The sequence below is a fragment of the Vitis riparia genome, chromosome 14, assembly GCF_004353265.1.
Source record: "Vitis riparia cultivar Riparia Gloire de Montpellier isolate 1030 chromosome 14, EGFV_Vit.rip_1.0, whole genome shotgun sequence".
NCBI classification, from domain to species: Eukaryota; Viridiplantae; Streptophyta; class Magnoliopsida; order Vitales; family Vitaceae; genus Vitis; species Vitis riparia.
In genome coordinates this window covers 8622028-8649762 of record NC_048444.1, presented here as the reverse complement: position 1 = coordinate 8649762, position 27735 = coordinate 8622028, and the positions used below count along the sequence as shown (strand labels likewise).

The window sequence follows — 27735 nt, the reverse complement described above, 5'->3', positions numbered from 1 at the left end:
AAATAATTTTAATTTTAATTTTTTTATTATCTCAAACTCCAAATAGACATAATTTTTGGTAAAATTGTCCATCCAATGTTCCAAATAGCCTTCTTTTATTTGTATTTTTAAAATTAATTTAAAATAAAAATAAGATTTTCAAATATGTATTAAAATTTAAAACTATAATTTCAAAATATGATTTTTAAATTTGTAATAAAATCTGTAATTTTAAAATGTGATTCTTTAATAAAATTAGTATCCTAAAACGACACCGTTTTCCAAACCCCAAGAAACAAAACTCTATTTATGCTGAAGCCCCCTCAAGCCTTCGTACCTCTAATTCGATTGCTTGTCCCCAAAGTCTGCAAATTCCAGTCTCAGAAAATGGAAGCTCCGAAGACGATAGCTCATGAAATCGGAGGTGTCCGAAACGATGCGCTGCGTTTCGGTTTGCAAGGTGTCAAGAGCGATATCGTTGGATCTCATCCTCTCGAATCCGCCTATCAATCCGTAATCTCTCTCTCTTTTTTATTAATTTTTTTAATGCTTTGTTTGGTTGCCGAGAAACTGTACGTAATAAAGAAGAAATTGAACTTATAAGGTTCTGATTTTTCACTAATTGGGTCTCTAGCAAACCTAATGTTATGTTTTCCTCTGTTTTCCCCGAAACCAAACGGAGACTTAGTCATTATAGCTTGCATAAAATCTCCGTTGGAATTTATCTATGTGTTGATTATGGATCAGCAAAGGGAGATACAGGAGGGGATGAAGCGAAGAATCCTTGCTAACACGTACGGAACTGCATTTCCTTTGAAGATGGATCTTGATGCTCAGATCCTATCTAGGTATGAGTTCGAAATACCTGTTTCTTGACGTGTATTTTTATTTGTTTTAATTCTTGAAAAAGACCTGTGGTTTGGCTGTAAATGGGGTTCTTGTTTTAGGATTCTATTATAACTATTAGTGGTTTTTATTTATCATTTACATTTGTGACTCTATAAACTTAGGTTTCAGTTGAAAACCCTAGTCCACTCTATAAACTTAGGTTTCAGTTGAAAACCCTGGTCCTTGGAGCTATATGCAATAGAGGGGGGCTTTCGGAAGCCTTTCTATTTTACTTTCAGTTGTTGAATGGTGATGGTCTCTTGTGCTTGTTTTCATGATAAGGTAGATAGGCTCCTTTCTGCACAAAAACCTCCATTGCAAGCACCCACCTGGTATTTCAGGTGGGTATGAGTCCTACCATGTGTGCACATGATGGTTGCATTCACTAAGCACAGAAGTTGGAATCTCAAAGGCTAAAAGCATGATAAGGATTGGTGAGGAGTAATGGGCCCTTGAGATGCCTAAACTACTTGATATAAATTTGAAATGAGCTGTAATGCCTGATTAAGCAATGAAGTTCTCATTTCAGAAGCCTGTAGCTCCTTGTCATGGAGTCCATGGGTTTCTTTCTCTTGTTTCTCATACTGAACTCATTTAATTATTTTATTATGTTGAGAAGTGATATCAAAAGTAGGAGTTAGGTTTTATTCTTTAAGGGTCATATATTTGGTAGCTTACATGCATATTGAGACTTTGATTGATTGTCATAATTCATTAAATGTGGAGGGATACTCATTCACATGTAGTTGAAGTAAATGGATAATATTTATGGTTAATAAAATTTAATTTGGCATGTATAAAACTTGAAAAATAAGTACTACCTTGAATTGTTTGATGCATAAATTGATAGCAGTAACTGAGTGATTAAGTCTGGATATATGGATTAACTAGGTTAGCTAAGCTCCAAGGTTTTGATTTAATATAAACCAAAAGTTACAAGTTGGTCTCAATTCTACTGTGAACTGCATAGAATCATGTAAAAAATTTCCCCAGGTGATTAATGTTCATTGATGTTGGTTATGGGTTGCTACTATGTATTCAATGCTGCTGCAGAAGTTGTAAGTGATTCTGGTTAGTTTTTCTGTATTGCAAAACCATCTTTCCTCTCTTGGCTCAATTAGGATTTATGTATTATGTCAAGGATGGTATTTCAGTTTTCTCTTGATGATTGAAAGTAAATAGTACCTGATCAGGGAGTTATAGTGTCTTGGGAGAGGCACATTCTAATGGTTGTTTGGTGTCTCAAGCAATTTCAATAAGTTCAACTTCAGGTTTGACTTCCTAACTAATTGAATGTAAATTCATGTTTTTTAAACAACTATTAGTATGTTATGAATAGGATAAGATGGAAAAATTTACTAAGTTCAATTATGTGATCACTCTTGTGATTGAAAAGTTAGGGAAATAAAGGAATCTTGATACTTAAGAAGATGGGAGGTAAATATAGTAATATGCTTGGGAATTGTTCTTGAAAATTGTTTTATATTCTTTAGAATAGAAAACTGTTTTCTAATTTAGAAAACACATTTAACAATTTTTTTACTGAAAAATAGTTTTTTGAAAATAGGTTGTTATATTAGACAATATAGAGATTTTTTAAGTATTTTTTGTAGAGTATTTGAAGAAACAATTGAAAATACGGAGGATGTTTTGGGAACATTTTCATTATACATATGTTAAATAAACTGTGAAAAACTGTTTTTCATATTTGGGCCATGAAAACTGTTTTTAATATTTGGGTTCCCAAATAAAATTTTGTTTCTCTTCAAGAATTGTTCTCAAAAAATTGTTTTTGTAAGCATTGTGAAACAGACCCTAGTTTTTTCTTTTTCTTTTTCTTTTTTTTTTTTTGGGTTTTTGGAGGTTGCTTTTGAAGAGTTGCTTGAGGAGCTATATGTCTACAAGACCATGGGTTGCTATTACTTCCAATGCAGTTAATTTGTTAAGTTCCATATGTCAAGAGAAGCTAAGACTTTATATATGAAATGGCAAGACATGCTTTCCCTTTAACAACTATTGAGAATTTCTTTATAAACAGGTGCAAGGTTGGGGATGGAGCTTCTTAATGCCCAGTGGGGCACTTGTCCCCTTTGAGAATTTATTTGAATCCCTAACACAAAGTGACTAAGTAAAAAATTACCACTAATTTAAATTGAGAAGTTTGTTTTTTTTCTTTTATTTTTTTGTTTGGTTTGAAATAAATTGCTGAAACCTTGCAGCCCTAATGAGATTCCCAGCTTTGCCACTTTGCAAGGTTGCGTTGAAGAAAAAGGATGAAAAAGAAAAGGCTGCACATCCTCAAGTTTCCCAGGAAAAAGCCAAAAATTTAAAAACCTTGGGGAATCTTATGAGGAACTCCATTGCATAAATTTATGGATGATCACTTTTAAGATAACATAGTTGCTATTCCATAATTTTAAACTCCAATTGATCCACTCCCAAAAACTTCTCCTGTATCTTACCTTTAAAGTCAACTGAATGACTGCCAAACCAGAAATTTTCCTCATAATTAAGTCCTTGGAGCTGCATTTGTTGCTCATCCGGTCTAGATCTAGTGCTAGTGATGAGAAAGGATTTTTCATTGTGGAAGGTGTTTAACAGAGGGGTGTTTTTTGTAAATTTTTTTTCTAAGGTGCATTCAATGGTTTCTTCCCATTCCTTTATAGCATCCTTACTATGGAGCTCTTGTCCCCATACAATGCAGATTTTTTTCATGTGGAAGCTGGAAGTTTTGCAGGGAAAAGATTCTTATTACTGATCAATTGATGCAAAGGCAATGTTGTATGGTCGATTGGTGTTTTCTCTGCAAGCTTGGCAGGGAGTTTGCCAATCATAATCTGTTTCATTTTATGGTGGCCAGATGGCTTTGGGTGATTGTCTTCTCAATTTTTTGAATTGCTTGGGGTGCTTCCTTGTTCTATGGACACTCTAGTTTGCTATAGGGTTAGTTTTGTGCAAAAAAGACATGGGTGAATATGGAGAACTGTACCGTTTCCCTGTTTTAGTGCTTTGAAAAGGAGCAAAATAAGTGAATTTTAGAAGGATCAGAGCAATTGGTTAAAAGGAGAAAAATTCATCATTGAAGTCTCAATTATCATGGTCCCTAGGAGTGGATGGGTTATTTTTTTGTTGATTTCATTGGTAGATTGTGATTGCCTTGAGGCTTGTGCTAGTTCTCCTATCATGGGCCTCCTCTTCTTCTTTCTTTTGCATATCAATTATATTCCTTGTACTGACGTTAGCCTCCCCCTTTGTGCTGTTCAATGAAACATCGTTTACCTATCAAAAGGATGGAAAAATTATTAGACATCCAGCCTTCCATGAGGTCTTGTAAATGGCATGCTATTTAGATTGTGATATCCTGAATAAGAATGCTTTTCTCAAAAATTTAGATTAATAGGAAGCGTGTCACTCTTTTTTCCTTTTAGTTTTGAAAAAACAATCAACTTCCATGAAACAGGTTAGAATTGATCTATATTTCAATACCTTTATACTTAATTCTCTTGGTTTGTTTTCTTTGATTTCCTGGGAAGATGGCCTTTTCAGGGAAAACAAAGGAAATGACAGATGCGATTTAATTTTAATACAGTGCAAGCATGCAAGGCAGAAAGAATCAAGTGTATGTTTGTGTCAATAAAGGACTCTTGTTGTTGCTGCCTTTGAAAATAATTCAGTTTAGGAATATTTATCAAGGATGGACATCCTTATTACAATATTCGTGTTCATATTAAAATCTGTGTCATTTTTTATTATTTCTCAACTTTATCTTTTGGAATGAAGAAGTCCTTGTATGTTGTCTATGTCATATTTGTTCATATTAAGTAGCAAGTTGATTGTATGTGCATGGGTGCATGTGTTGTGTCAATTTGTTCATTCTAGTATATGGAATACTGAATATATGATATCTGGCACATGAAATATATGAACTATAATTTGTACTTAACATTCAGACCTTGCAACTAAAAAAGAATTTCAAATTTCAAGGAATCAGAAATTGTAAACTGAAAGGCTTTGCTTCTTTCAAACTCCTGTTTATGCTTATTTTGACTAGAGGTGCTCGTGCCTTTATTATTGTAGTGGGCACACAGTTGTATTAACATGCGGCTAGTTTTATTGCATACCTTCAATGAGCACAAATAATTATAATTGTTGCATAGACACAAATTAGTTGTATACAATATGCACTGTGATGGGTCTACTTTTCTACTTTTGCCTCGTATTTTGATCTAGACTCTCTACTTTTGTATTTATACACCATCCTGATCTCACAATATGAAAAGGATGTGCGCAAGTGGAGTGGATTGTGACCTGTCTGATGGATAACTGTTTGTCTTGCTTAGTTTTACATAAGTTGGACTGGGCACTAAATTCCTTTCATATTGTTTGCTTAAAAAATTTTCAGATTTCAGAGGCCTCCAGGAGCAATACCATCTTCCATGCTAGGGTTGGAGGCACTAACAGGAAGTTTGGATAACTTCGGTTTTGAAGATTATCTCAATGGTAACAAAATATCATCCAAACACCTGTCTGAAGTTATCTTTAATAGTTTCTTCTTTCTTGAAAAATTTTGCATGATTCCTTTGCTTGATTGGAATTGTCACATAAAATCTCCAACTGCATCACTTCATCTATGGTGAGTATCAATTTTGATGAAGGTCGATCATTTCTAGCTAGGCTTTGTCCTGTTTGCTTACCCAAAAAAAGACAGGAGGTTGCAAAAACTTGGTATCATTGTGTTGGAATTGATGTTTTATGATTCTGCATTCCACATGATTCCATGTGACTGCTCAGCTACATGATGCAATAATTAGGGATTGAGGATTTAACATTGGTTAGTCTTTTGGTTCATGGAGAGATCAAAACAAAAAGAAAGCATGAAAATTTTCTGCCGCTGGTTCTTCAAATTTCATTACAAACTGGTTAGACAATTTTGTACGAATTCAAGTTTGAGCACCAGGCAATGGTGTGGAAATATTTTTATAAAAATAAATGATATGGAATATCCAAGTTTTTGAAGATGATCTATATCCAGAGATTTTCTCACTCCCACTCGGACCAACCCTATAATGTAAGGTTGGTGATTTGAAGTAATGCCTTACGAAAAACAACGGAAAGGACTTTTAGAATCGGGAATGGGGGTCTGAGGTTTGAGTCCCAAGCTTAGCTGATATAAATTGCTTGGGAAAAATTTGTATCTGTGGTTTTTCCTGCTTCAATGGAGTCTGCCAGTAGGTTTTCGCATTGTTAAAATAAATAAAATAACTCTTCATTTCTATTCTGGTTCATGGTAGCTTGTGCTGGGTTTTTAAGTTTGCATATTCTTGTGTGTTGCTTGCAGACCCATGTGACTCAGAAACATTCCGGCCAGCTGACATGCATCATGGAATGGAGGTGCGACATGGCATTTCGAAGGGACCAATCTGTCCAAGTTTCATCTAAAAGCGAAGCATGTTCCATTGTTAATGTGACAAAAGGGGATGATGGTTTATTTTGTGATTGTGGATCATGGATGCCCATGTTTCTTTGCATGTCATTAAACTAAAATTTCTTAGACCCTGTGAGATTAAACAGCCGTCTGAGGTGCATATGCACTCGTTCTACTTGTTTCTTAGATATCACATTCACCATCCCACCACATCAGTGGTATCTTCCCTTTTTTCTTTTTTCCGATGGTTGTGAGGCATTCTGCAGGGCATGTGATCTTGGCCCATTCGTTTCTTAGCTGCATAATCAGATTCTGCGGCATCATGGGGGGCCTTTTCTTTGGTTTGTTGTAAGGCCATTATAATTTGTGAGTGAAGTGCTTGATAGCTGCTAGAATCACATTCTAATTGAGATTACAATCTACATCATGGGTCAATATCTGGTATTGTGTGGGGGAATAAATGAATGGAGGAGAATAGTTACTACCGTTAAAGACTTCATTTGTCTTCCTCGTAAGTCGTAACTAAACCTAGGCTCTTTGCTAAATGCTACTACTATATATTAAAGAATGAAGAAGAACAGGGAAGGAAAGGAGTAGGGGTGAGATAATGAAATCCCAGCAAAAAAAAAAAAAAAAAAAAAAGTAAAAACTCTCAAATGGAGGTAATTTTAATTTTTAAATTTTTTAACTGTGACGTTGACGTTGTGAAAATGTTACCGAGAAAGTGGGTGTAGGAACCTGTATCTAATTTATATGTTAATAATAAATTGACATTATCTTCCCAGAATTCCACCAAAAAGACAGAATTAACATTAAAAAAAAGCAATAAACTCCTATTATTCATGACTTAGCTCACTTAAAAGTTCATGATTTCTGGATCCACGGCTGTAAGGAGTGGGATGTGGAATTACTTGGGGAGATATTCTCACCTAGGGATGCTCAAGCCATTGCTAGTATTCCTTTGAGCTTGAAGTCTCCACCTGATTCGCTCATTTGGCATTGGGACAATCATGGAAACTACACGGTGAAATCAGGGTATCGTATAGCGAGATGGCTTTCCTTGCATGGTAATTTGCCTTCACGGCCTGTAGCATGGAATATGCTATGGGATTTGTCTATCCCACCAAAGATAAAATTATGTCTATGGCGTGCTTGCAAAGGATGTCTACCTACCAGGTCTGCTCTATGTGCACGAGGTATGCCTGTGACTGATACGTGTGTACTCTGTGGAGGACATGAAGAGGATTTAATGCATCTTTTTCTCTCCTGTCCGTTTGCTCTTTCATGTTGGTCACAAGTTGACTTGATTCCCTCAGTTAATGGTGTCTCTTCTTTTCTTGACTGGTTTTTCATGTTCCTCACTAATGTTGATAAAGAAGTGGTGGGGCGTGTTGGGTCTATCATTTGGGGTATATGGAGGCAAAGAAACTCATTGTTATGGAATAATAGTGCCTCATCTCCTACTCAAACAGTCTCTGCTAGCTTATCGTTCCTAAAAGACTGGTTAGATGTAAGATTGGGTTCTGATCAAAAGTTTTCTAATGGAAATGCCAACACTCAAGTCAAATGGAGTAAACCTTCCCCGGGAATGTTGAAATGTAATGTGGATGCAGCGATTTTCTCAGAACATCAAACCATCGGGCTGGGTGTGATTCTACGAAATGAATTCGGCTCTGTTGTTGGTTGCTACTCTAAGGTTGTTAATGGTGTGAGTTCTCCTATGGAGGCTGAAGCTTTGGGGTTACGTGAAGCTGCAAGATGGCTATTGGAGCTGCGTGCTTCAAATGTTATAGTAGAATTGGACGCTAAAGGTGTTTATGATGCATTTTACTCTAAAGCTCTTGATAGGTCTGAATTTGGCATGCTTATTCAAGACTGTAGATCTCTATTTTTAGATCAAAGTTTTACTCTATGTCATGTGAAAAGGCAAGCTAATGCTGCTGCTGATGCTCTTGCAAAAGCAGCAAGCTCTTTTGCTAGTCCAAGTTTTTGGCGGGATGCTCCACCTCTATTAGGAGCTATCTTAGCCTCTGATGTTTCTATTTCTTCTCATTAATAAGATCTATCATTATTTCAAAAAAAAAAAAAAAAAAAAAAAAAAAAAAAAAAAACATTAAAAAAAAGCAATAAACGTGGATTAAGTCTCCAAATTTCTCCATTTGGCTGCGCACTTTAAAACCATATCTTCTCTTTTTAGCCTTTTCTCCCTTTTAATGATAATTATGATTCTCTTTTCAATGCCTCTGTGTTGTGCTCATTATGAGTCGAAAACCCCTATACTTTCCCTCGAACCCTTAAAATTTTCTTTCAATCCAAACACCACCCCTTCCCTGTCTATCTTTTCATGGAATTAAAACCGCTGCTTCTCTTCCAATCTCCACTCTCAAAACCCTAACGCACATTCACGAAACCCCTCTCCATATGGACCCTCGCCGCGGCGCACGTGTGGTCATCGACCCTAAAGTGCGCCAGGTGGGATTCTTCGCTCCCGGTGCTTCCCCCGGGCGTACTCAATCTGGTCCATCGGAATCGTCCTCCCCTCCCGTCGCCGACAACTCTCCTACCGGGAACTCTCTCTCCCCTGTCATGATCCCTCCCCCCCGCCACGCCTCCGACAACCTCCTCTCCGCCCGTCCGGCTCTCAACCGTCCTCTTCGCCGTCCCGGTGACGCCATTCCCGTCGGAAGCTACAATCCCTCCGAGTTCTTTCATGGCACCTCGCCAACGGCGTCGTTTTATAGCAAGGTTGGCGACGGGGAGTTCTCCGAGGACGCCTCAGGGGCGGGTTGGACGCATAGGGGTAATTCGGGAAAAGTTGCGTCGTCATTTCCTGGCGGTGGGTTTGATCTGACGGCGGTGAAGCCGAGTAATTTGACTACCGTGTCAGTAGTGAATATGCCTCCCGGAATTTCTGGTAAGCAAGAACTTGATCCTCTCATGTGTAATATTATCTGTGAATAGAGATTTAGTGGAAGTAAACAATGAAATTGGATATCCGTTTTGGTGAGTGTCCGAGTATCTATTGTGATTCTGACACATGGGAAAACCGGAGTTCTAAAATTTATACCTGATCGCGTACTTCTCGTTTCTTTATGTTTTAAGTTTTCAAATTATTTGTCCTAGTTTTATTTTATAACAATTGAAATGACATGGACTTATTCAATTGTGGGTCATTTCTTTGACTGTTCACAGAGTTTTTGGTTTAACCTCTGTTCAATTCAGGAAACCGGTATTTTGAAACCAGTCGTGTTGATGGGTCATGTTATATTCAGGTTCATTTTAGTTGAAAAACAATGGAGGGTTTTTAGGTGGAGTTCTTGGGCGCTGACTTCAAACTGGATGGGTTGAATGCCCATCCAGTTGGATGGCCAGAATCTGTATGTTGGAGTATATTATTCAACCATGCTGAGCTTGGATTTCCTTGCTCCTTGAATGGTGTCCATTATGTAATGAGAGACCATATCTTGTGTGGGAAGAGGACATTAGGTGAATGATTGGGAGATATCTCTCGATTTATGACCTTCTAATTTTTTGATGGGTAATTGTGCTGGTGTAATGGAAGCTTTTTAAATTGACATAAGTGGAAGCTTTTTAAATTAGTTTTAAATTAAGGGGCCAATTGTGCTGGTGTAATGCTTGTTCTGTCGTCATGCATTCAACTATTTCTTTTTTTCTATGAAATCAGGTGAAAGTTAACCATTGATATATCTATAGAATTATATGAGATACTACAAAAGAGATGTTCAACATAGTTTTGGGGGAAAGGTGGTCCAATCAAGGTGTTTATACGATTCTTAGGGAATTTAGTGATTCTTAGGGAGTTGTGATGAGAAGTTGGCGGAGGGGATGGTCGTCATAAGCTAGTAGATGGTTGCGTAGCTTCCTCTTATCTGTCTTGCTATTGTTGTACTTTTACAAATTAACATAAAACATATTTTCATCCCTCTTTTATATGTAGAAAAACTATTTTGTGTTCCCAAAAAAATTGCAAGTAAAATGTGTAAAGAAGTTCTCTTTATGATTAATTGATATTTTTTGTTAGACAAAGGCATGTATTAAGAAATGCCAACAAGAGGGGGCACACCCTACATATACAGACAATATACATGAAAATTCCAAAACAAGCACTAGTTAAGATAGAAAAAACTTAGAAAAGTGCAAGCCTAGCAACAATAGAGAGCATCTAAGAAATTCAAAATAGACGGGTTTTCCAAATCCAAAAACTGCTAAGACCACTCTAAAAATGATTAGATAAAGAGATCCTTCAAACTTTGATTTAACAATTCTTCATTTTCGAAAGTCCTTCATTGCGCTCTCTCCAAATACACCAAAATAGACAAATTAGAGCCAATAGTCAAACTGCTCTTTTGTTCATCCCTAACCCATTGAGTTTCCATTCAAGGAGAAGATTTCTCATTGAAGCTGGGAACACCCAAACCAAATCAAATGTTGCTAACAACAAGGTCCAAAACTCCCTTGTCTTATCACAATGAATCAAAATGTGATAAACCGATTCTTCACCAATTTTACAAATGCTACATCTGTTAACCATGGGTCATCCCCTCTTTATCAACATGTCTACAATTAAGATCTTCCCCCAAACAACTTCCTAAGCAAAAAAACGAGTTGTAAGAGGAGCATAGGATCCTCAAATCTCTTTCGTTGGAAATATTAAATTGTTCTCAACCCTTAAGAGTATTATAATAAGACTTGACACTGTATTTTCCCCTCCTATATCATCTTTCCATATTAAAGTGTTCTCTCCTTCTTGCACTTTTAACGAAGAAATGTGTTCCAAAAAGTGAGTCATCTCCTCTAACTCCCAATCTTGAAAGCAAGGGCGGATCTAGTGCATGGTCAAGGGAGGCATATGTGCCCCCCCTCCCCAATTTTTTTTTTTTTTTTTTTTTAAATTGTCTTCAAGAGGATTTGAACCCCTTCTCATAGATAAAAGGGGAATTTCTTTGTTACAGCTAGGTTACAAAAGCTTTTTGTCCAATTTTTGTCCCCTCTTGAAATAAAAAATGACATGTTGCCCCCTCTCAAGCCATTTGCTGGCTCCACCACTGCATGAAAGGGTCTTTTAGATTGAACCTCCCAACAACCACCTCCACCCCTTTCCCTTCCCCATAAGTTTGCAATTGTAGTATTTTTGTGGGATGCTAGCCTAAAAAGTGTAGGTTTAACGTTTTTCAATTTAGACCCCCTAACCCAACTGTCCCACTAAAATCTTGTTAGTCTACCATTTCCTATACGGATACTAGTTTTAAGAATGAACTCTTCCCACTTTTTTCTAATGTCTTTCCAAAGGCTTATCCCCTCTACACTCTAGTAGTCCAACCCCCCCTCCACCTCCCCAAATTTTCCAAGAATGACTTGGATTTGTAGTAGTTTTTTGCCTAGTATGTAAAGTTGGTGTTCCTAAATGCAATCTATTGTTTGGGGTCTGGGTCGCTTGGGTTGGAGTTGGACGAGTAATTAGGTTGAGTATATTGCATAGAAATTGTGACTTAACCACTGATGACTTCTTGATCTTTTCTGGAAATGAGACCTTTGATCATCTGAATATAAGTATTTTATCTACTACTTATAATATATGTATTGAACAATTGGAAGTTCAATTGCCATTGAAGTTTCTGGATTTAATCTCTCTTAGGAACGGTAGGATTTAATGGGAAAATATTTTGCAGTAAAAAGTGGAGGAGCATCAATTGAAGTGCAAAATGAACAACCAGCAAGTTCAAGGTCACTGAAGGAGAAAACATCAAAAGCTGAAAGGCGTGCACTTCAGGAGGCTCAGAGAGCTGCAAAAGCTGCGGCAAAAGGTGGAGATGGTTCTTCTTTGTTTTAATGAATTAATGAAAATGAGTGCATATATGACACTGGAGCTGATTTGTGCAGGTGTTTATGTTTTATCCTTTTTGTTCCTGAGTAGGAAGTAGAGGTTTTTATTTCATACCACAACAAATGTGGCTTATTAAACTTCTTAATTCATGATTGCTAACTCGTAGCAGATAAACTTCATTTGAGATTTGTTTTCTTGTTAGTGTTGGGTCCAAGCTTTGCATTTTTTAGGAAATTCCATGATTCCTTTTTTAAATTATAGGTGATCTAAAAGTTTTCAGAAATTCTTCTCCTCTTTGGGAAAATATCATCATTTAAACTTCTTATCAGTTTGGGTTTCCAAAATTCAAAGTTTTTAATTATTTTGATGAATATTTTTTTTGAAATTTATCTTCTATTTGAAAAAAATGCTCCATGAAGAAGCAAAGAAATGATGGGATACTTAAGTTAAGTAGTATGCAGGAATATATATTGTTTTGATGAATATTTTTGGGATTTCATTTTACTTTTGATCAAAATGGCCTATGAAGAAATGAAGGGACACTTAGTTTCAGTAGCATGCTAAAAGTTGAAATCATGTTTACATACACACACACATACATTCAAATATTGTATGTATGATTGTGGCTTCATGGTTGATTATGACACTCTTGGCTTAAATATGCAAGTAGCATAAGAAAGCAGTCCTGTAATTGTAACTAAGTAGCTAACTACTAGAACTAATTCTATTAATATTCACATGTTGGTCATACACATTGGTCTTACATATTTAATCCTACTAATATTTACATTTCAAGTTGTTAAGCAATATTAGACTTTTTTTTCCTTTAATGGCTGTAGAAATCATCTATTTTTACCTTGTAAAACTTCTCTAGTCTAATCAAGTGAGAAATCATTTTTTCTATCTTCCTTCTTCCGCTCACATGGTGTTAGAGGCTGGAAAGATATTCTAATCCTTTCCTGGAAATTTTCTTTTAGCCTTCATTGCCACAATCCTTTCATTACCATTATTTTCCTTCTCAATCTCCTCTTTCTACCTATTTGTTTTTTCAATGGCAGAAATTTCTAAAAAAACTCCTGCTGAAACAACCCAACAGCCTATCCATCACCCATTATGATAGTCCAACCCTCCAAATTACTCCTGAAAAACATAATGTTAGGAATTTTCTTGGGTGTTCACAAGCTATGCAACTTTTCCTTAAGAGTTGAGGAAAGATAAGGTATTTGCGTGGTACCATTAAGGAACAAAAAATCTCAGATCCTTCTTTTAAATTATGGGAAGCTGAAAATTCTTAGGCCACCTCATGGTTGATGCTATGTGCAACTTGAGATCAATAAACCTTTTCTATTCCTTTCTACCGCCAAAGAAGTGTGGGATGCGGAATCTCGGATATATTCCAAGAATGGAAATGTTACTCATATGTTTGAATTGAAGACAATAATTCACCATACAAAGCATAGAGATCTCGTTGTGGCTACCTACTATAACACTGGCAGTTTTATGGCAGGAATTGGATTTGCATCAACATTTACAGATGAAAGCACCAGAGGATGCGGTGACGCTGGCAGAGATGTTGGAATGAGATTGAGCCTTTGGATTTTTAGTCTAGCTCAATCATGAGTTTGATGAGTTTCATGAGCATGGCAGGTTTGTAAGAAGCTTGAATGCTACTTTTTTTGTGTTTATCCCAAGGAAGAGAAGAGTAGAAGATCTTAAGGATGCCGTGGTGTGGGGACACTTTGTGTGACTCTTTCCCCTCGTTGTATGCCTTGGCGGCTTCAAAAGTTGTTGTGGAAATCTCAACAAAAGTTGTTGTTGGCGGCTTCAAAAGTAATAGCAAATGAGATTGTTGATTCAAAGTTGAAAAAAAGGGAATGTGGGTTGTTGTGGAAGCTCAACATTGAGAAGGCTTATTTTTGAATTGGGGCTTTTTGTTAGCAATTCTTTCCAAGATGGGATTCAAGCAAAAATGGCTAGATTGGATTAAGTGGTGCATCTCTATGGCCAGTGTCTCTATTTTAGAAGTTTTAGGGGGTTGAGACAGGGGGGCCCTCTCTCCCTCTACCTATTTGTGATTGCTATGGAGGCCCTTAGTAGTTTGCTTTTGAAAACCCGGGATGTAGGTTTTCTTACGGGTTTTAAGGTAGGGGGAAGAGAGAGTGAGCTTGAGGAAATCTCTCATCTTCTTTTCACTTAGTAGGGAGTAGATCATAGAGTAATTTTGGGAATTGATTAGTTGTATATTAGACTTTTTTCCCTTTAATAGCTGTACAAATCATGTATTTATACCCAGTAAAACTTCTCCAGTCTAATCAAGGAATCATTTTCCTTCTCTCTTCCTTTCTTCAACTCACACAAATCTCTAATATGGCTATGTTGCTAGTGATAATATAAACAATAGAATAAAAATATCGAAAGCTTTATGTATCCACATGTTACTCGTTTTAAGAGTATTCTTTTGATAGGCATTACTGGTTTTGAGAATATATAATTTGCATGTTACAATGAAATTGTATAGGAGAATTCTTTGGTGTGGCTCAAATGCCCTGTCATTGGGCTCAGACCTCAAAAGTGTGACTATCACAAGAGATGCTTCATACCTTGAGGGTTCTTTTGGCACCTTTCATGCAATTACTTTTCTTCAAGTGCTTCTATACAGTTTAGACTAATCAATTCATTTTCTAGCTTCTATGTTCAGTGCAATTGCCATTGATTTTTTTCTTTGCTTTTTTTATTTTTATTTTTTACTTTTTATGTTCTTCAAATGAACTGTAGCCTGTTTAAATTTTAGGTGCAGTATGTTATTTAGCATTCCTTGGAGATACTAGTGGTGGTTTTGATTATGTCCACCAGTTTTATTTTTAATGGGATATGGTGTTTTTTTATCAGCATTATCAAGTTGTAATAATTAATCTTTATGTACTCAATCATGATAGCTGAAGTAAGTAAGGCACCCATTGCTGCTTCTGGGGTTGCAACTTCAGTTAATGCAAAACCAGCTAAGGTTTCAAAGCTTTCTTCACAGAAGAAAGATAGTGCTTCAGTCACAGCTTCTGAGAAAAAGGGTGTTGACCGTCCATCAGAGAAGGATAGAAAGAAAGATGTACCTCATCCACGCATGCAATTTGATGATAAGAGTCGAGTGGAGAAGGCAAAAAGGCGTGCAGTAGTAAGGCGAATTGAAGTTAGGAACAGAGTTGAGTTATTTAGACATTTACCTCAGTATGAACGTGGAACTCTGCTTCCTGATCTTGAGTCAAAGTTTTTCCTACTTGATCCAATGCATCCTGCTGTTTACAAGGTATTTCATAGGATTTTCTGTTTTATTCTTGAGCCTGTGATAGTGATATGCTCACAAGGTTAAATTCAATGAAAAATACAAAGCAATCAGTTTCTGGAAAAGCCGAACTCAAGTAAAAATGTCTCATTGCTTATCAACAAAAATAAGTCTTATCCAATCCATATGATGTTAGATGCCTAAATTTAGAGCCACTGTTCCATTATATGTTGGACTCATATGATTGTTGACCCCAGATGTCCAAAATCAGATATGGATGGTTATTGAGCCCTTAGCTTTAGATCCACTCTGTAAACAAGGTCAAACATGTACTCTGTCTAATTATGAATTTTAATTTTCATTAGGTTGGCTTACAATATTTAGCAGGAGACGTATCTGGTGGCAATGCTCGTTGTATTGCAATGCTTCACGCATTCCAAGAGGCCATCAAAGACTATTCCACTCCACCTGAAAAAACTCTTGTCAGAGACTTAACTGCTAGAATAAGCAGTTATGTTTCATTTCTAATTGAGTGCAGACCCCTTTCAATAAGCATGGGAAATGCAATTAGGTTTTTAAAAAGTCGAATTACCAAGTTACCTTTATCTTTGTCTGAGTCTGAAGCAAAAGCAAGTCTTCAGTCAGATATCAATCGGTTTATAAATGAGAAGATAGTACTCGCGGACAAAGTAATAGTCAGGCATGCTGTAACAAAAATCAGGGATGGGGATGTCCTACTTACATATGGGTCTTCCTCTGCTGTTGAGATGATACTATTGTATGCCCATGAGCTCGGCAAACAGTTTCGTGTTGTTGTAGTGGACTCCCGTCCAAAGCTTGAAGGGCAACTCTTACTGCGGAGATTGGTGGGAAAAGGCCTTAGCTGCACATACACTCATATAAATGCTGTTTCATATATCATGCATGAAGTTACTCGAGTTTTCCTTGGGGCTTCATCTGTGTTGTCCAATGGAACAGTTTACTCAAGGGTTGGGACTGCATGTGTTTCTATGGTTGCTCATGCATTCCGAGTTCCAGTGTTAGTATGTTGTGAAGCATATAAATTTCATGAGAGAGTACAGCTTGATTCGATTTGCTCTAATGAACTTGGTATGCGTTTCCAGCTCTAGTTGATATTGGTGTTATTTTATGATTGGCATCATGTTCTCCATTGCTTTATAGTTCAGATATTTTGATTGACTCCTTGTAGGTGATCCTGATGCAATTTCAAAAGTTCCTGGTAGGGAGGAAATTAACTATTTGGATGATTGGGCGAAGAGTGAAAATTTGCAGCTTTTGAATCTGATGTAAGTGTTTAGGGTTTAAACGATAGGGGATCCACATTTATTTGTTCACCCCCACTTACCATACAAGCGCCTTTTTTGGATTTTTGTTGACAGATATGATGCAACACCTTCAGATTATGTTTCGATGATTATAACAGATTATGGCATGGTAAGTCATTAATATTAAAATTTTATGTTTCATACTTTTGAGAAAACACGCTTTATTTATCCTTAGTTTTCCAAGAGTAACCTCATCTCTCAGTTATTTACTAGTCCTAAAGTGTGCATGAATCAATACCCCTTTGGACCGGGGCTCTCTGGTCCAACATTAACCTTTTCTTTCCTTTGACAGCTTAAGTTATTTATATTTTGCTTGATAATTGGTGTTCCGATATTAAAATGAAGATTAGATTTGGATCTTTAATAGTTTCATTCAGGGTTGCGAAAATGTTTTAGTGTTTTTGTAGTTTAGGAGGAAATAAAACACAAGTATCGAGATACTTATGCAGAACCCCTTTTTTGATTTTTCCTCTTTAGTTATGGGGCAGGAGGATAGTACTATCCTTTCAAGAATGGTGGTTGTTAGTCTCTTTATTCATATGATTGTCTGCCATTGAAAAATAGAAAGGAAAAAGAATATAAAGTTCTGTGCTCTCCTTGATTGTGGAAGTACTAGCTTCTGGCAGCTTTCCTGTCTGCAATATGAGAATTTTAGGATCTAAACCTTTTTGTGTTCAGAGGATCTACCCCATTTTCAGCGTCTTTTCTCTTTTCTATAGCTTTTGTTGCATGCATGGTTATTAGATAGGTCATGGGACAGTGGCTGTAAGTTTAAATTTGCTCTATTTCCATGATGTAACTCAATATCTATGGTACTTGGACTCTCCCAACATACCCATGTCTACACAACATGGTATGAGTGTGGCTGTGGGATCCTTGTTGGATGCTCCGACTTTGCTTCAAATATGACTATTTGATTTTAATTTACTTATTGATTTTATTTTCAACTTCCTTAGGACATTATTACATTGAAAGAAGAGAGAATTTAAGAATATTTAGAAAAAAATAAAATAAAATAAAAATATAAAAGATAGGAAGTTCGTATCAAAAATATTTTTATTTCTAATTGATTTCCTATTATTTTTTCAGCTTATCCCTGTATCCATTTCATATCTAAATTTTGAATCCTGTTTAACAGGTTTGTTGTATCCTAAAATTTGGAGTCAAAAGAATCTAACTCCTAGATATATATATATACCCACATCTGACACTGTTCAAGCAAAGATAACTCGAGTACTTAAATAATACCTTCTGAGGATAGTATAGTTTTAAGAGAGAATCCTCATGCTTGTATTCTATGCCTTGCTTCTTTGTTTTGTTTTTGCATTTCGTAGTTTGGAAAGGTGGAAGGCACAACCTAAGGCATGCCCCTAAGCCCAAGTGAGGAGCAACTAAAGGTGCATGTGAATTTTTTAAATACTTTAAATTTGTACATGCAAGCATTAAGCATCCCCCCGTATATCATGCCAAATATAATTTAGAATTCTAATCCAAGTAAAAAAATAAAATAATAATAATAATAATCATCAAGATTTCAAACATTTAAAAAAACATTGAATAAAAAATTAGTGTGATTATATAAAATTTCAATATACAATTAAAAATTGCAAGAATAAAATATAAAATGATAAGTAGAAAATATATGAGGATACCTATCTAACAAGGTAATTGCTCCTCTTACAGCTGGGGAGTTGTTGTGCCTTGAGCCTTGGCTTGGCTATACAAGTATGATGGATTTGTTTTTCGGTTTAAACCATTTTAGGTTTTTTGTGCTTCTTACAGGTCCCACCTACAAGTGTGCCTGTGATTGTGCGAGAATACCGGAGAGAGCACTTATGGATATAGATGGGTCAAATGATTCATGAGGCGTTTCAATTTTTTGTTCCCATGCTGAGATCCATCTTCCCAGCTGTTGCAGAGAGGACAATAAGTGTGGAAGAATTTTCTTGTTATGTCATTTCTTCTTAGATCTCCTTCCCTTTGGAATAATTCGTTCTGGTTTTGGAATTTTCCTTTTCACCTGACTCAGTGAAGAGTGCGATTCCTTCGCCTCTCCGGGCAGTTTTAGGGATGCTACTATCGTATGTTGTAACGAGTTTTTCCTTGGGTTGTAGACAATGGTTTCATATCACATGCAAGAATTTTCTTGCAGGGAAAAAAAAATTGTGTTTTTAGGTTCTAAAATCTACCTTTTGGAACATCTGGATTCTGGCAAGTGCCTTGTTTAGCTGATTCTAAAACAAAATCCTCAGTTCCAAATCCACATGTTACCAAAATATCCATACACGCCACAACCCATGAACCCGATCCCTGATCCCTGAACAGAAACGCCAAAGGTCTTGACTTCTAATGCCCATTTAAAAAACATGTTTTAGCAAGCTGTACTTGTGGAAAAAAGCCTCGGAACTGGCACAGACTCTCAAGGAATCAATCACATTTTCTTGCACAATGTTAAGTAATCTCTAGTTAGAGATCCCGTATCCTAATCATAAATGTCTAGTTAGCGACTGGAGCAGGGGTTTAAAATTTTGTCATTGTTCTTCATTCTTGTTTCATGTCTGCTATCATCTTATATTGGTCTCCACTAAAGCTCCAATTTCCCTCTTTCTTCCCTTCAGCTTTATCCATTAGCCTACGATAGAAGTTAGAGGGGGCAAAACGAAGTGTCACATTTTAATTGAGTGTTAAAATTTGCTTCCTTGTCCGCCTCCTTCCCGTTTATGTTATGCCCCTTATATCTATTGTGGGCGTGATCTGTTATGCAGCAGTCTTTAGTAGTTGCCTTTGTGAAGCTCAGCACTTTAGGGACAGGGTAGGTGTTTCACAATGCTCTAGTTTAAAGAAACAGGTTAAGAGTTTTATTCCCAAATGTCGGATTGTGGAAAAGAGATGTATATGGAATGGGAAGCAAAAGAAATTTCTAATCTGCCAAGAACAAAACAGCATTTTGAGGATATGGTTCAGAAGTGGTTGCAAATAAATGAAATGAGATTGGTGATGCTGAAGAGATAAGGTTTCTGAGGTTTCAAATGTGTTTTGATGGATTGAGTTGGCAAAAATAGTTGTAGAAGTGAAAATAAAAGGAAAATATATGTTTAGCAATCAAAATTTTTTTATTTTAAAAACAGAAAACAATGTGACCCATTTATTTTTTCAAGCAATTTTCTATTCTTAAAACAATAATAATAATAATAAATAAGGTATTTTCAAGAGATATTTTTAGTTATTTTCACTTGTTTTATGAGTTTAGAAAATATCTTTTAGTTGTTTTCGATTGTTTTCACTTTGTTTTCTAAGTAACAAATGCTCTATTTCATATCATCCCATCCAAACATATTCGTTATTTCATCAATGATCGTTTAATTCTTTGGGCGTTTTTAAAAAATAATTATAAAAATATAGAAAATGATTAAAAATAAAACATTATGAATAAAAATTATTTTTAAAACGTATTTAAAAACATAGAAAATAAGTTAAAAACATTTTATATTCTCAAATAAACTTTTGTTCTATAAAACATCATAAAACAATTTCCAAAAACTGTTTTCAAAATCTATTTTTTAGATTTGTTTTTAAAACACTTGCCAAACAAGGCTAGTGTTTTATGAGAACATCTTTTAATTGTTTTCACTTGTTTTCAAAAATTTATTTAAAAAAATAGTCATACAAATTCAGAAAATGATTAAAAATAAGGTATTATAAATGAAAATCATTTTTTAAAAATTACTTAAAAACACAGAAAATAAATCAAGTGTTGGTGCTCAACCCTTCTTGATGTGATGGTCCATTAATTATCCAGGCCGCTAGCCAATTTTCTAAGTGTCAACTCTTCTGTTGATGGGTGCCTTGGCTAAAAAGGGTCTTTCCCATCTGTTGTTCTTTTTCTTCCTTTATAGGTTTCCCAAACCAAATATTGATTGGCCAAATGAGTCAACTTTCTCCTTGGGAAATGATGTCGAGAATCAAACGTTGGAGGTTTCATGATGCTTATCGTTATCCTAAGGGTTCTCCTAATTGCGTTTTGATGATAATAAATCATAGTTAAGTTGCTAATTGGTTTGAATTATAAAGAATTTCAAGTGTTAGTTTGGAAATTCATCAAAGGACCTAATGGATGCAAGATCAAGACAATTGGAAGACCTTTCAATCATATGAAACATATATAAGATGAATGCATGGGTGCACTTAAGATCTTTCATATCTTTTCATGCATATTTAAAAACTCGGTTTATGCATTAAAACTACATTTCCATCTAAACTCAAGTTTTAATGAACCTTAGACAAATCATTTCAAAATCGGCATATTAATTTACCTAAAGACCTTGTTTAAGTGTTAGAAAGGAAAAAAAAAAAACTGAAAAATATAGGTTTTCGGGTTAAAAATGGTGAACTGGTCAAGGCACTAGTCAACCAGCTCAATCAGCTAGGGCATTGGTCGAGGTTCGGTTAAGAGATGCAAAAAATCTTATTTCTCTTCTAGTAGCCTTGCATTCCCGATTGAGGGACATGCCTTCTCGGTCGAGGTCCGGTCAAGGCTAACAGTCACCTATCAAGCATTAAATGCTCCAATAACTAGTCAACCGGTCGACCCCCAACTCAACTGATCGAGACTATTTTTTGGCATTTGGGCTCATGAGGCTAGAAACCTATAAATTAAGAGCTCCCTTCATTTATGAGAAAGAGAACACTTGTATTTATTTGTTTACCTACTTGTTCTTACCTTAAAAGCTCTCATTCTTTCATTGGTGCATTGAATCTTCATTTGCATATTATTTAGTGCACCTTTGTGATTCATCCTAACTTTAAGTTGTATTTGAGTCATTGTTGAGCTAGGTTGAGAGATTTGAACTTGTCATTTGAGTGTTAAAAGTTTCAAGTGAGTAGAGACTTGAAGGGATTATGTAAGAGCCCATTGGAGCCGAAATCCAAGTGTAAATGTATTGGAAGCTTGGTTGAAACTTCAGGTATAGTGGAACCCTCATTCGATTAGGAACTTGAGGAGAGTGGACGTGGGCAAAGGGTTTCGAACCATTATAAAATCTGAGTTTGCTTCCTCTAACCTTATCTCTTTATATTTGTGCTTCATTTGCTTGAATTTGTTGTGTTTGAAAAAAAAAAATTAAAAACCTAATTCATCATCTCCACTCCTCCCTCTTGGGTGTTTTCTCTATTAAGATTAACATTTATTTTCTCAATTGGTATTAGAGTTAGACATCTTGTTTAAAATTTAATCGTCTAAGAGGAAATGGTTAATCCATCAAGCTCATCTCACATTGAAAGTTTTGCAACCAATAAACCTCCATTTTTTATGGGAACCGATTATCTCTATTGGAAAACTAAATTGAGTTGGTTTTACAATAAACCAATTTAGACTTATGGGAAATCATTGAAGGTGACCCAACTTTTCCTTCAAAACTAATTGATGGAGTCATGGTTCCAAAACCCAAGCAAGAATGAGATGAGTGCGATAAAAGAAATTTCCAATTAAATGCTAAGGCTTTTTATACTTTACAATGTGTTATGGATAGAAATGAATATAATAGAATTTTCAATGCAAATCAACTAAAGAAATTTGGAGATTACTTGAAATAACTCCTGAATGAACAAATTAAGTTAAATAGTAAAAAATCAATGTACTCTTTCATAGTTATGAATTATTTTTCATGAAAGATAATGAAACTATTGTTGAGATGATCACTAGGTTCACAGACATTGTCAATGGTCTTGAAGTTTTGGGAAAAACCTACAAGGAATCGGAGAAGGTGATGAAGATCTTGAGGTCACTTCCATTAAAGTAGGATATAAAGGTCATTGCAATTCAAGAAGCCAAAGACTTGACCAAGCTACCTTTGGAGGAGCTTATAGGGTCATTGATGACCTATGAGATCAATTTGGCAAAGAAACAACAAAAATGGGAAGACAAAAAGAGGAAAAGCATAGCTCTTAAATCTACAACTAAGGAAGAGGAAGAAGTTGAAGAAGAAAAACAAAAGTAAAGAAGATGAAGACTTAGCCTTAATCACAAGAAATTTCAACAAGTTCATGAGGAGTGAAAAGTTTAAAGGAAGAAGGTTCACTTTTAGAAGAGACTTCTTTAAAAATGAATCTTCATCCCATGGTGACAATGAGAGATGGGAGGAGAAAAGGGACTTGGTGTGCCTCAAGTACAAGAAACCAGGACACATTAAATATGATTGTCCTCTCTACAAAACTGAAACCAAGAGAAGAAAGAAGAAGATAATGATGGTCACTTGGAGTGAAAGTGAAGATGAATCATTCGAAGAAGAAAATGAGAAAGAAGTGGAAAACATGTGTTTCATGGCAATAGACGAACTTGATGAGGCAAACTCTAACATTAGCGATGAAGATATATATGATGTTTTCAAGAATTGTATGAGGATTTTGAAAAACTTGGTTTGAAAAATATTTTTCTCAAAAAGAAAGTTCAACAACTTGAAAAAGAACTTGGAAAAGTAAAAGAAAAATTTTCAAATGTTGATGATTTTAAAACTTATATTGAAAAAGAGAATGAGTTTTTAAGAAAGAAAAATGAATGGTTGACCTCCTTTCTTTCAATCTTCTCTCGTGGACAAATTTTTTTTAAAATGATCCTAGCTAGCCAAAAATATATTTTTGACAAAAAATGGCTAGGATTCAAATATTCAAATAATCAAAAGTATTTTAAGAACTATTTTGTAAACGAATCCACAAGTGCAAGTCCTTTCACTACTTGCAATTTTTGTGGAAAAAGATGACACATTAGTAGCACATGCCTTTTAAGAAATGCTTTTCAAAAGAATTTAAATGTAAAAGCTAAAAAGATTTGGGTTGAAAAATCCAAGGTCGCCAACTCTGAAAGACCCAAGAAGATATGAGTACTTAAATCAACTTGAGTTATGTATCGTAGGGTTCAAAGAAGGATAAATGGTTCTTAAATAGTGGATGCTCAACACACATGACCGAAGATGAATCCAAGTTTGCTTTTCTTACAAAGAAAAATGAAGGATATGTTACCTTTAGAGACAATGCAAAAAGAAAAATCATTGGTTAAGGCAACATTGGTAATGACACATCTTCTCTCATTGAAAATGTTTTATTAGTAGATGATTTAAAACATAATCTTTTAAGCATTAGCCAACTTTGTGACAAATGTTTTAAAGTGATTTTTGAAACATCTCATTGCATTATCAAGGACATTCAAAATGACAAAACCATCTTCATGGACCATAGATGTGATAATGTTTGTACTATAAATATTTCAAAATATGATGGTCACGATAAATGATTTTCAAGCATGCATGATCAAAGTTAGTTGTGACATAGGAGGTTGGGACATGCTAACATAGACCTCATTTCCCAACTCAACAAAGATGAACTTGTTAGAGGTCTTTCCAAAATAAATTTTCAAAAAGATAAAGTTTGTGAAGCTTGTCAAGTGGGAAAGCAAATCAAAAACTCTTTTAAAAACAAAAACTTTATTTCCACAACTAGGTCACTTGAGTTATTGCATATGAGTTTATTTGGTCTCTCTAGAACACCAAATCTTGGAGGAAAGTCTTATGCTTATGTTGTTATGGATGACTTATCTAGGTACACACGTGTTTTGTTTTTAAATAAAAAAAATGAAACCTTTTATGATTTTTCAAAGTTTTGCAATAAGGTTCAAAATGAAAAAGGTTTTGGAATTATTTGTATAAGAAGTGATCATGGAAGAGAATTTGAAAATGTTGATTTTGAAAATTATTGCAATAAGTATGAAATTGACCACAATTTTTCAGTTCGTAGAACTCCTCAACAAAATAGGGTAGTTGAAAGGAAAAATATAACCATTTAAGATATGGTAAGAATCATGCTAAATAAAAACAACCTACCAAAATATTTTTAGGTTGAAGCGATTAACACATCTTGTTATGTTTTAAATAGAGTTTTATTAAGGCTATACTTAAAAAAAACTCTCTATGAGATTTGGAAAAACAAGAAACCCAACATTAGCTATTTCAAAGTCTTGGATGCCGATTAATAGCATGAACTTTGATTTATTTGTTGCTACTCTTTTAGGAGATTCTATTGTGGTAAAATACTTAGAGATTGTTGTGTGATGATTGGGTATAGAGAGATGATAGTTTTCTTAGTATTTCTTGATCTCTAGGATTTTGCTGTGATTTTAAGAATGGATTGGTTAACTTCATACCATGCATCTGTTAATTGTTTTGGGAAAAGAGTGACATTGAGCATTCCTGGTTAGCCTAATTTTAGTTTTGAGGGAAAGCATGTGGACAAACCACTACGTATGATCTCAACCTTGCAAGCTAGTTCTTTACTTAGGAAATGTTGTCAAGGCTTTTTGGCTTATGTTGTGAATGAGGAAAATGATTTAAAGTTGGAAAACATACCCATTGTAAGAGACTATCCTGATGTCTTTCCAGATGATCTACCTGGTTTGCCACCAGAAAGGGAAGTGGAGTTCACCATTGATTTGGCACCAAGGACAACTCTTATCTTTAAGGTCCCTTACAGGATGGCACCTATGGAGCAGTTGAAGATTCAACTTCAGGAGTTGTTAGATAAGGGCATCATTAAGCCTAGTGTTTCACCTTGGGGAGTTCCTGTTTTATTTGTAAAGAAGAAATATGGATATATGAGACTTTACATTGATTATAGAGAGTTGAATAAGGTGACGATGAGGAACAAGTATCCCCTTCCTCGGATTGATGATTTATTTGATCAACTTCAGGGTGCATGTGTGTTCTTTAAGATTGATCTTCGGTCTGGTTATCACCAGTTAAGGGTTGGAAGTGAAGATGTACCTAAGATTGTTTTTCAAACTAGATATGAGCATTATGAGTTTTTGGTTATGCCTTTTGGTTTGACTAATGCACCTGTTGCTTTTATGGACTTAATGAATAGAGTATTCAAGCCCTATTTAGATCAATTTGTGGTGGTTTTTATAGATAATATTTTGGTGTACTCAAAGAGTAGGGAGGAGCATGAGCGTCATTTGAGTATTGTATTGTAGACTCTCAGAGATAAGCAATTGTATGTTAAACTAAAGAAGTGTGAGTTCTGGTTAGACAAAGTCTCTTTCCTTAGGCATGTGGTGACCAAGGATGACATCTTTGTTGACCCTGGAAAGGTAGATGTTGTGTCAAATTGGAGGAGACCTAATTCTGTGACCGAGATTCGAAGTTTCTTAGGACTGGCTGGTTATTATAAGTGATTTATTGAGGGGTTCTCTAAGATTGCCCTACCTCTGACCAGGTTGACTCAGAAAGGGGTTAAGTTTGAGTGGTTTAATGATTATGAATGTAGTTTCCAAGAGTTAAAGAACATATTGGTGACAACTCCTATTTTGACTATCCCTTCAGGCTCAGGAGGGTTTGTAATGTATAGTGATGCCTCTCATCAGGGTTTGGGTTGTATTCTTATGCAACATAGGAAAGTTGTAGCTTATGTTTCTAGACAGTTAAAGTCTTATGAACAAAATTATCCTACTTATGATTTGGAGTTAGCTGTAGTGGTTTTTTGCATTTAAGATCTAGAAACATTTTCTTTTTGGTGAAACTTGTGAGATATTCACAGATCATAAGAGTTTGAAGTATTTATTTTCCCAAAAGGAATTGAACATGAGACAGAGGAGGTGGATTGAACTACTTAAATACTATGATTGCATTATTCAGTATCACCGAGGGAAGACGAATGTTGTGGCTGACGCCTTGAACATGAATTTTTTTTGTTCTTTAGTAGCTATTAGAGGTTGTTATAGTCAATTATTAGAAGATTTGAGGAGTCTACATGTCCATATAAGAGTTTTGGACTCGGGAGCTCTTGTAGCGAACTTTAGAGTGCAACCAAACTTGGTTGGGAGAATTAAGACCCTACAAAAGAATGATATGCAATTAGTGTAGCTTATGGAGAAAGTTAAGAGGAGTAGTAAGCCTAAATTTGTCTTATCAAATGATGGGATTTTGAGATTTGAGACTAGATTTGGTGTCCCAAATGATGGAGGTTTAAGAAGAGATTTATTGGAGGAAACTCATTATTCTAAGTTTGCGATCCACCCAGGAGGGACGAAGATGTATAGAGATTTGAAGCAAAATTATTGGTGGCCAGGTATGAAGCGAGATATTGCAAGATTTGTGGCTTAGTGTTTGGTGTGCCAACATGTGAAAGTTGAGCATCAACGACCAGCAGGATCATTACAACCACTTTCTATTCCTGAATGGAAATGGGAGCATATTACCATGAACTTTGTGACAGGGTTGCCAAGAACTTTAGAGGATAATAATGTTATTTGGGTAATTGTGGATCGATTGACAAAGTCTGCTCATTTTCTGCCTATAACAGTCAAATTTTATATGGATCATTTGGCTTCTCTATATATTAAGGAAATTGTGAGAATGCATGGTGTACCTGTTTCTATACTATCTGATAGAGATCCTCGTTTCACTTCTAGATTTTGGCATAGTTTACAAAAAACATTAGGTACGAAGTTGAATTTTAGTACTGCTTTTCATCTGTAGACTGATGGTTAATTAGAGAGGGTAATTCAGGTCTTAGAAGATTTTTTGAGAGCTTGTGCTTTGGACCTAAAAGGTAATTGGGATGATTATTTGCCCCTAGTGGAGTTTGTCTATAATAATAGCTTTCAAGCTAGTATTGGGATGACACCTTTTGAAGCGTTATATGGTAGGAGATGTCGATCTCCTGTTTGTTGGGATGATGTTGGAGATAATAAACTTTTGAGGCTTGAACTTGTGCAATTGACTATTGCAAAGGTCTCTTTAATTAAAGAAAGATTGAAAACAACACAAATTAGACAAAAGAATTATGCTGATAATCGCATACGAGATTTGGAGTTTAAGGTGAGTGATCATGTTTTCTTAAAAGTTTCACCTATGAAGTCTATAATGAGATTTGGAAGAAAATGGAAACTTAGTCTTCGTTTTGTGGGGCCATTTGAGGTATTAGAAAGAGT

At 35.5% G+C, this 27735-nt stretch overlaps 2 protein-coding genes across 3 annotated transcripts; both read left to right on the top strand.

The window, feature by feature from the left end:
* The first annotated feature begins 312 nt into the window (after positions 1–312).
* On the top strand, positions 313–6535 carry LOC117929593 (cyclin-B1-2-like). The gene is made up of 4 exons (XM_034849919.1): positions 313–492; positions 727–827; positions 5270–5367; positions 6206–6535. The coding sequence occupies exons 1-4, from the start codon at positions 367–369 to the stop codon at positions 6304–6306; spliced, it is 426 nt and encodes a 141-aa protein (XP_034705810.1). The 5' UTR covers positions 313–366; the 3' UTR covers positions 6307–6535.
* Positions 6536–8478: 1943 nt separating this feature from the next.
* On the top strand, positions 8479–18946 carry LOC117929592 (translation initiation factor eIF-2B subunit delta). 2 transcript variants are annotated; one of them, XM_034849918.1, is made up of 8 exons: positions 8479–9206; positions 11983–12117; positions 15074–15438; positions 15780–16524; positions 16625–16721; positions 16815–16869; positions 18095–18157; positions 18543–18946. In XM_034849918.1, the coding sequence occupies exons 1-7, from the start codon at positions 8714–8716 to the stop codon at positions 18119–18121; spliced, it is 1917 nt and encodes a 638-aa protein (XP_034705809.1). In that variant the 5' UTR covers positions 8479–8713; the 3' UTR covers positions 18122–18157; positions 18543–18946. The 2 variants fall into 2 exon arrangements, with proteins under 2 accessions (XP_034705809.1, XP_034705808.1); XM_034849917.1 differs by lacking the exon at positions 18095–18157 and having other exon boundaries at positions 8485–9206.
* The last annotated feature ends 8789 nt before the right edge of the window (positions 18947–27735 follow it).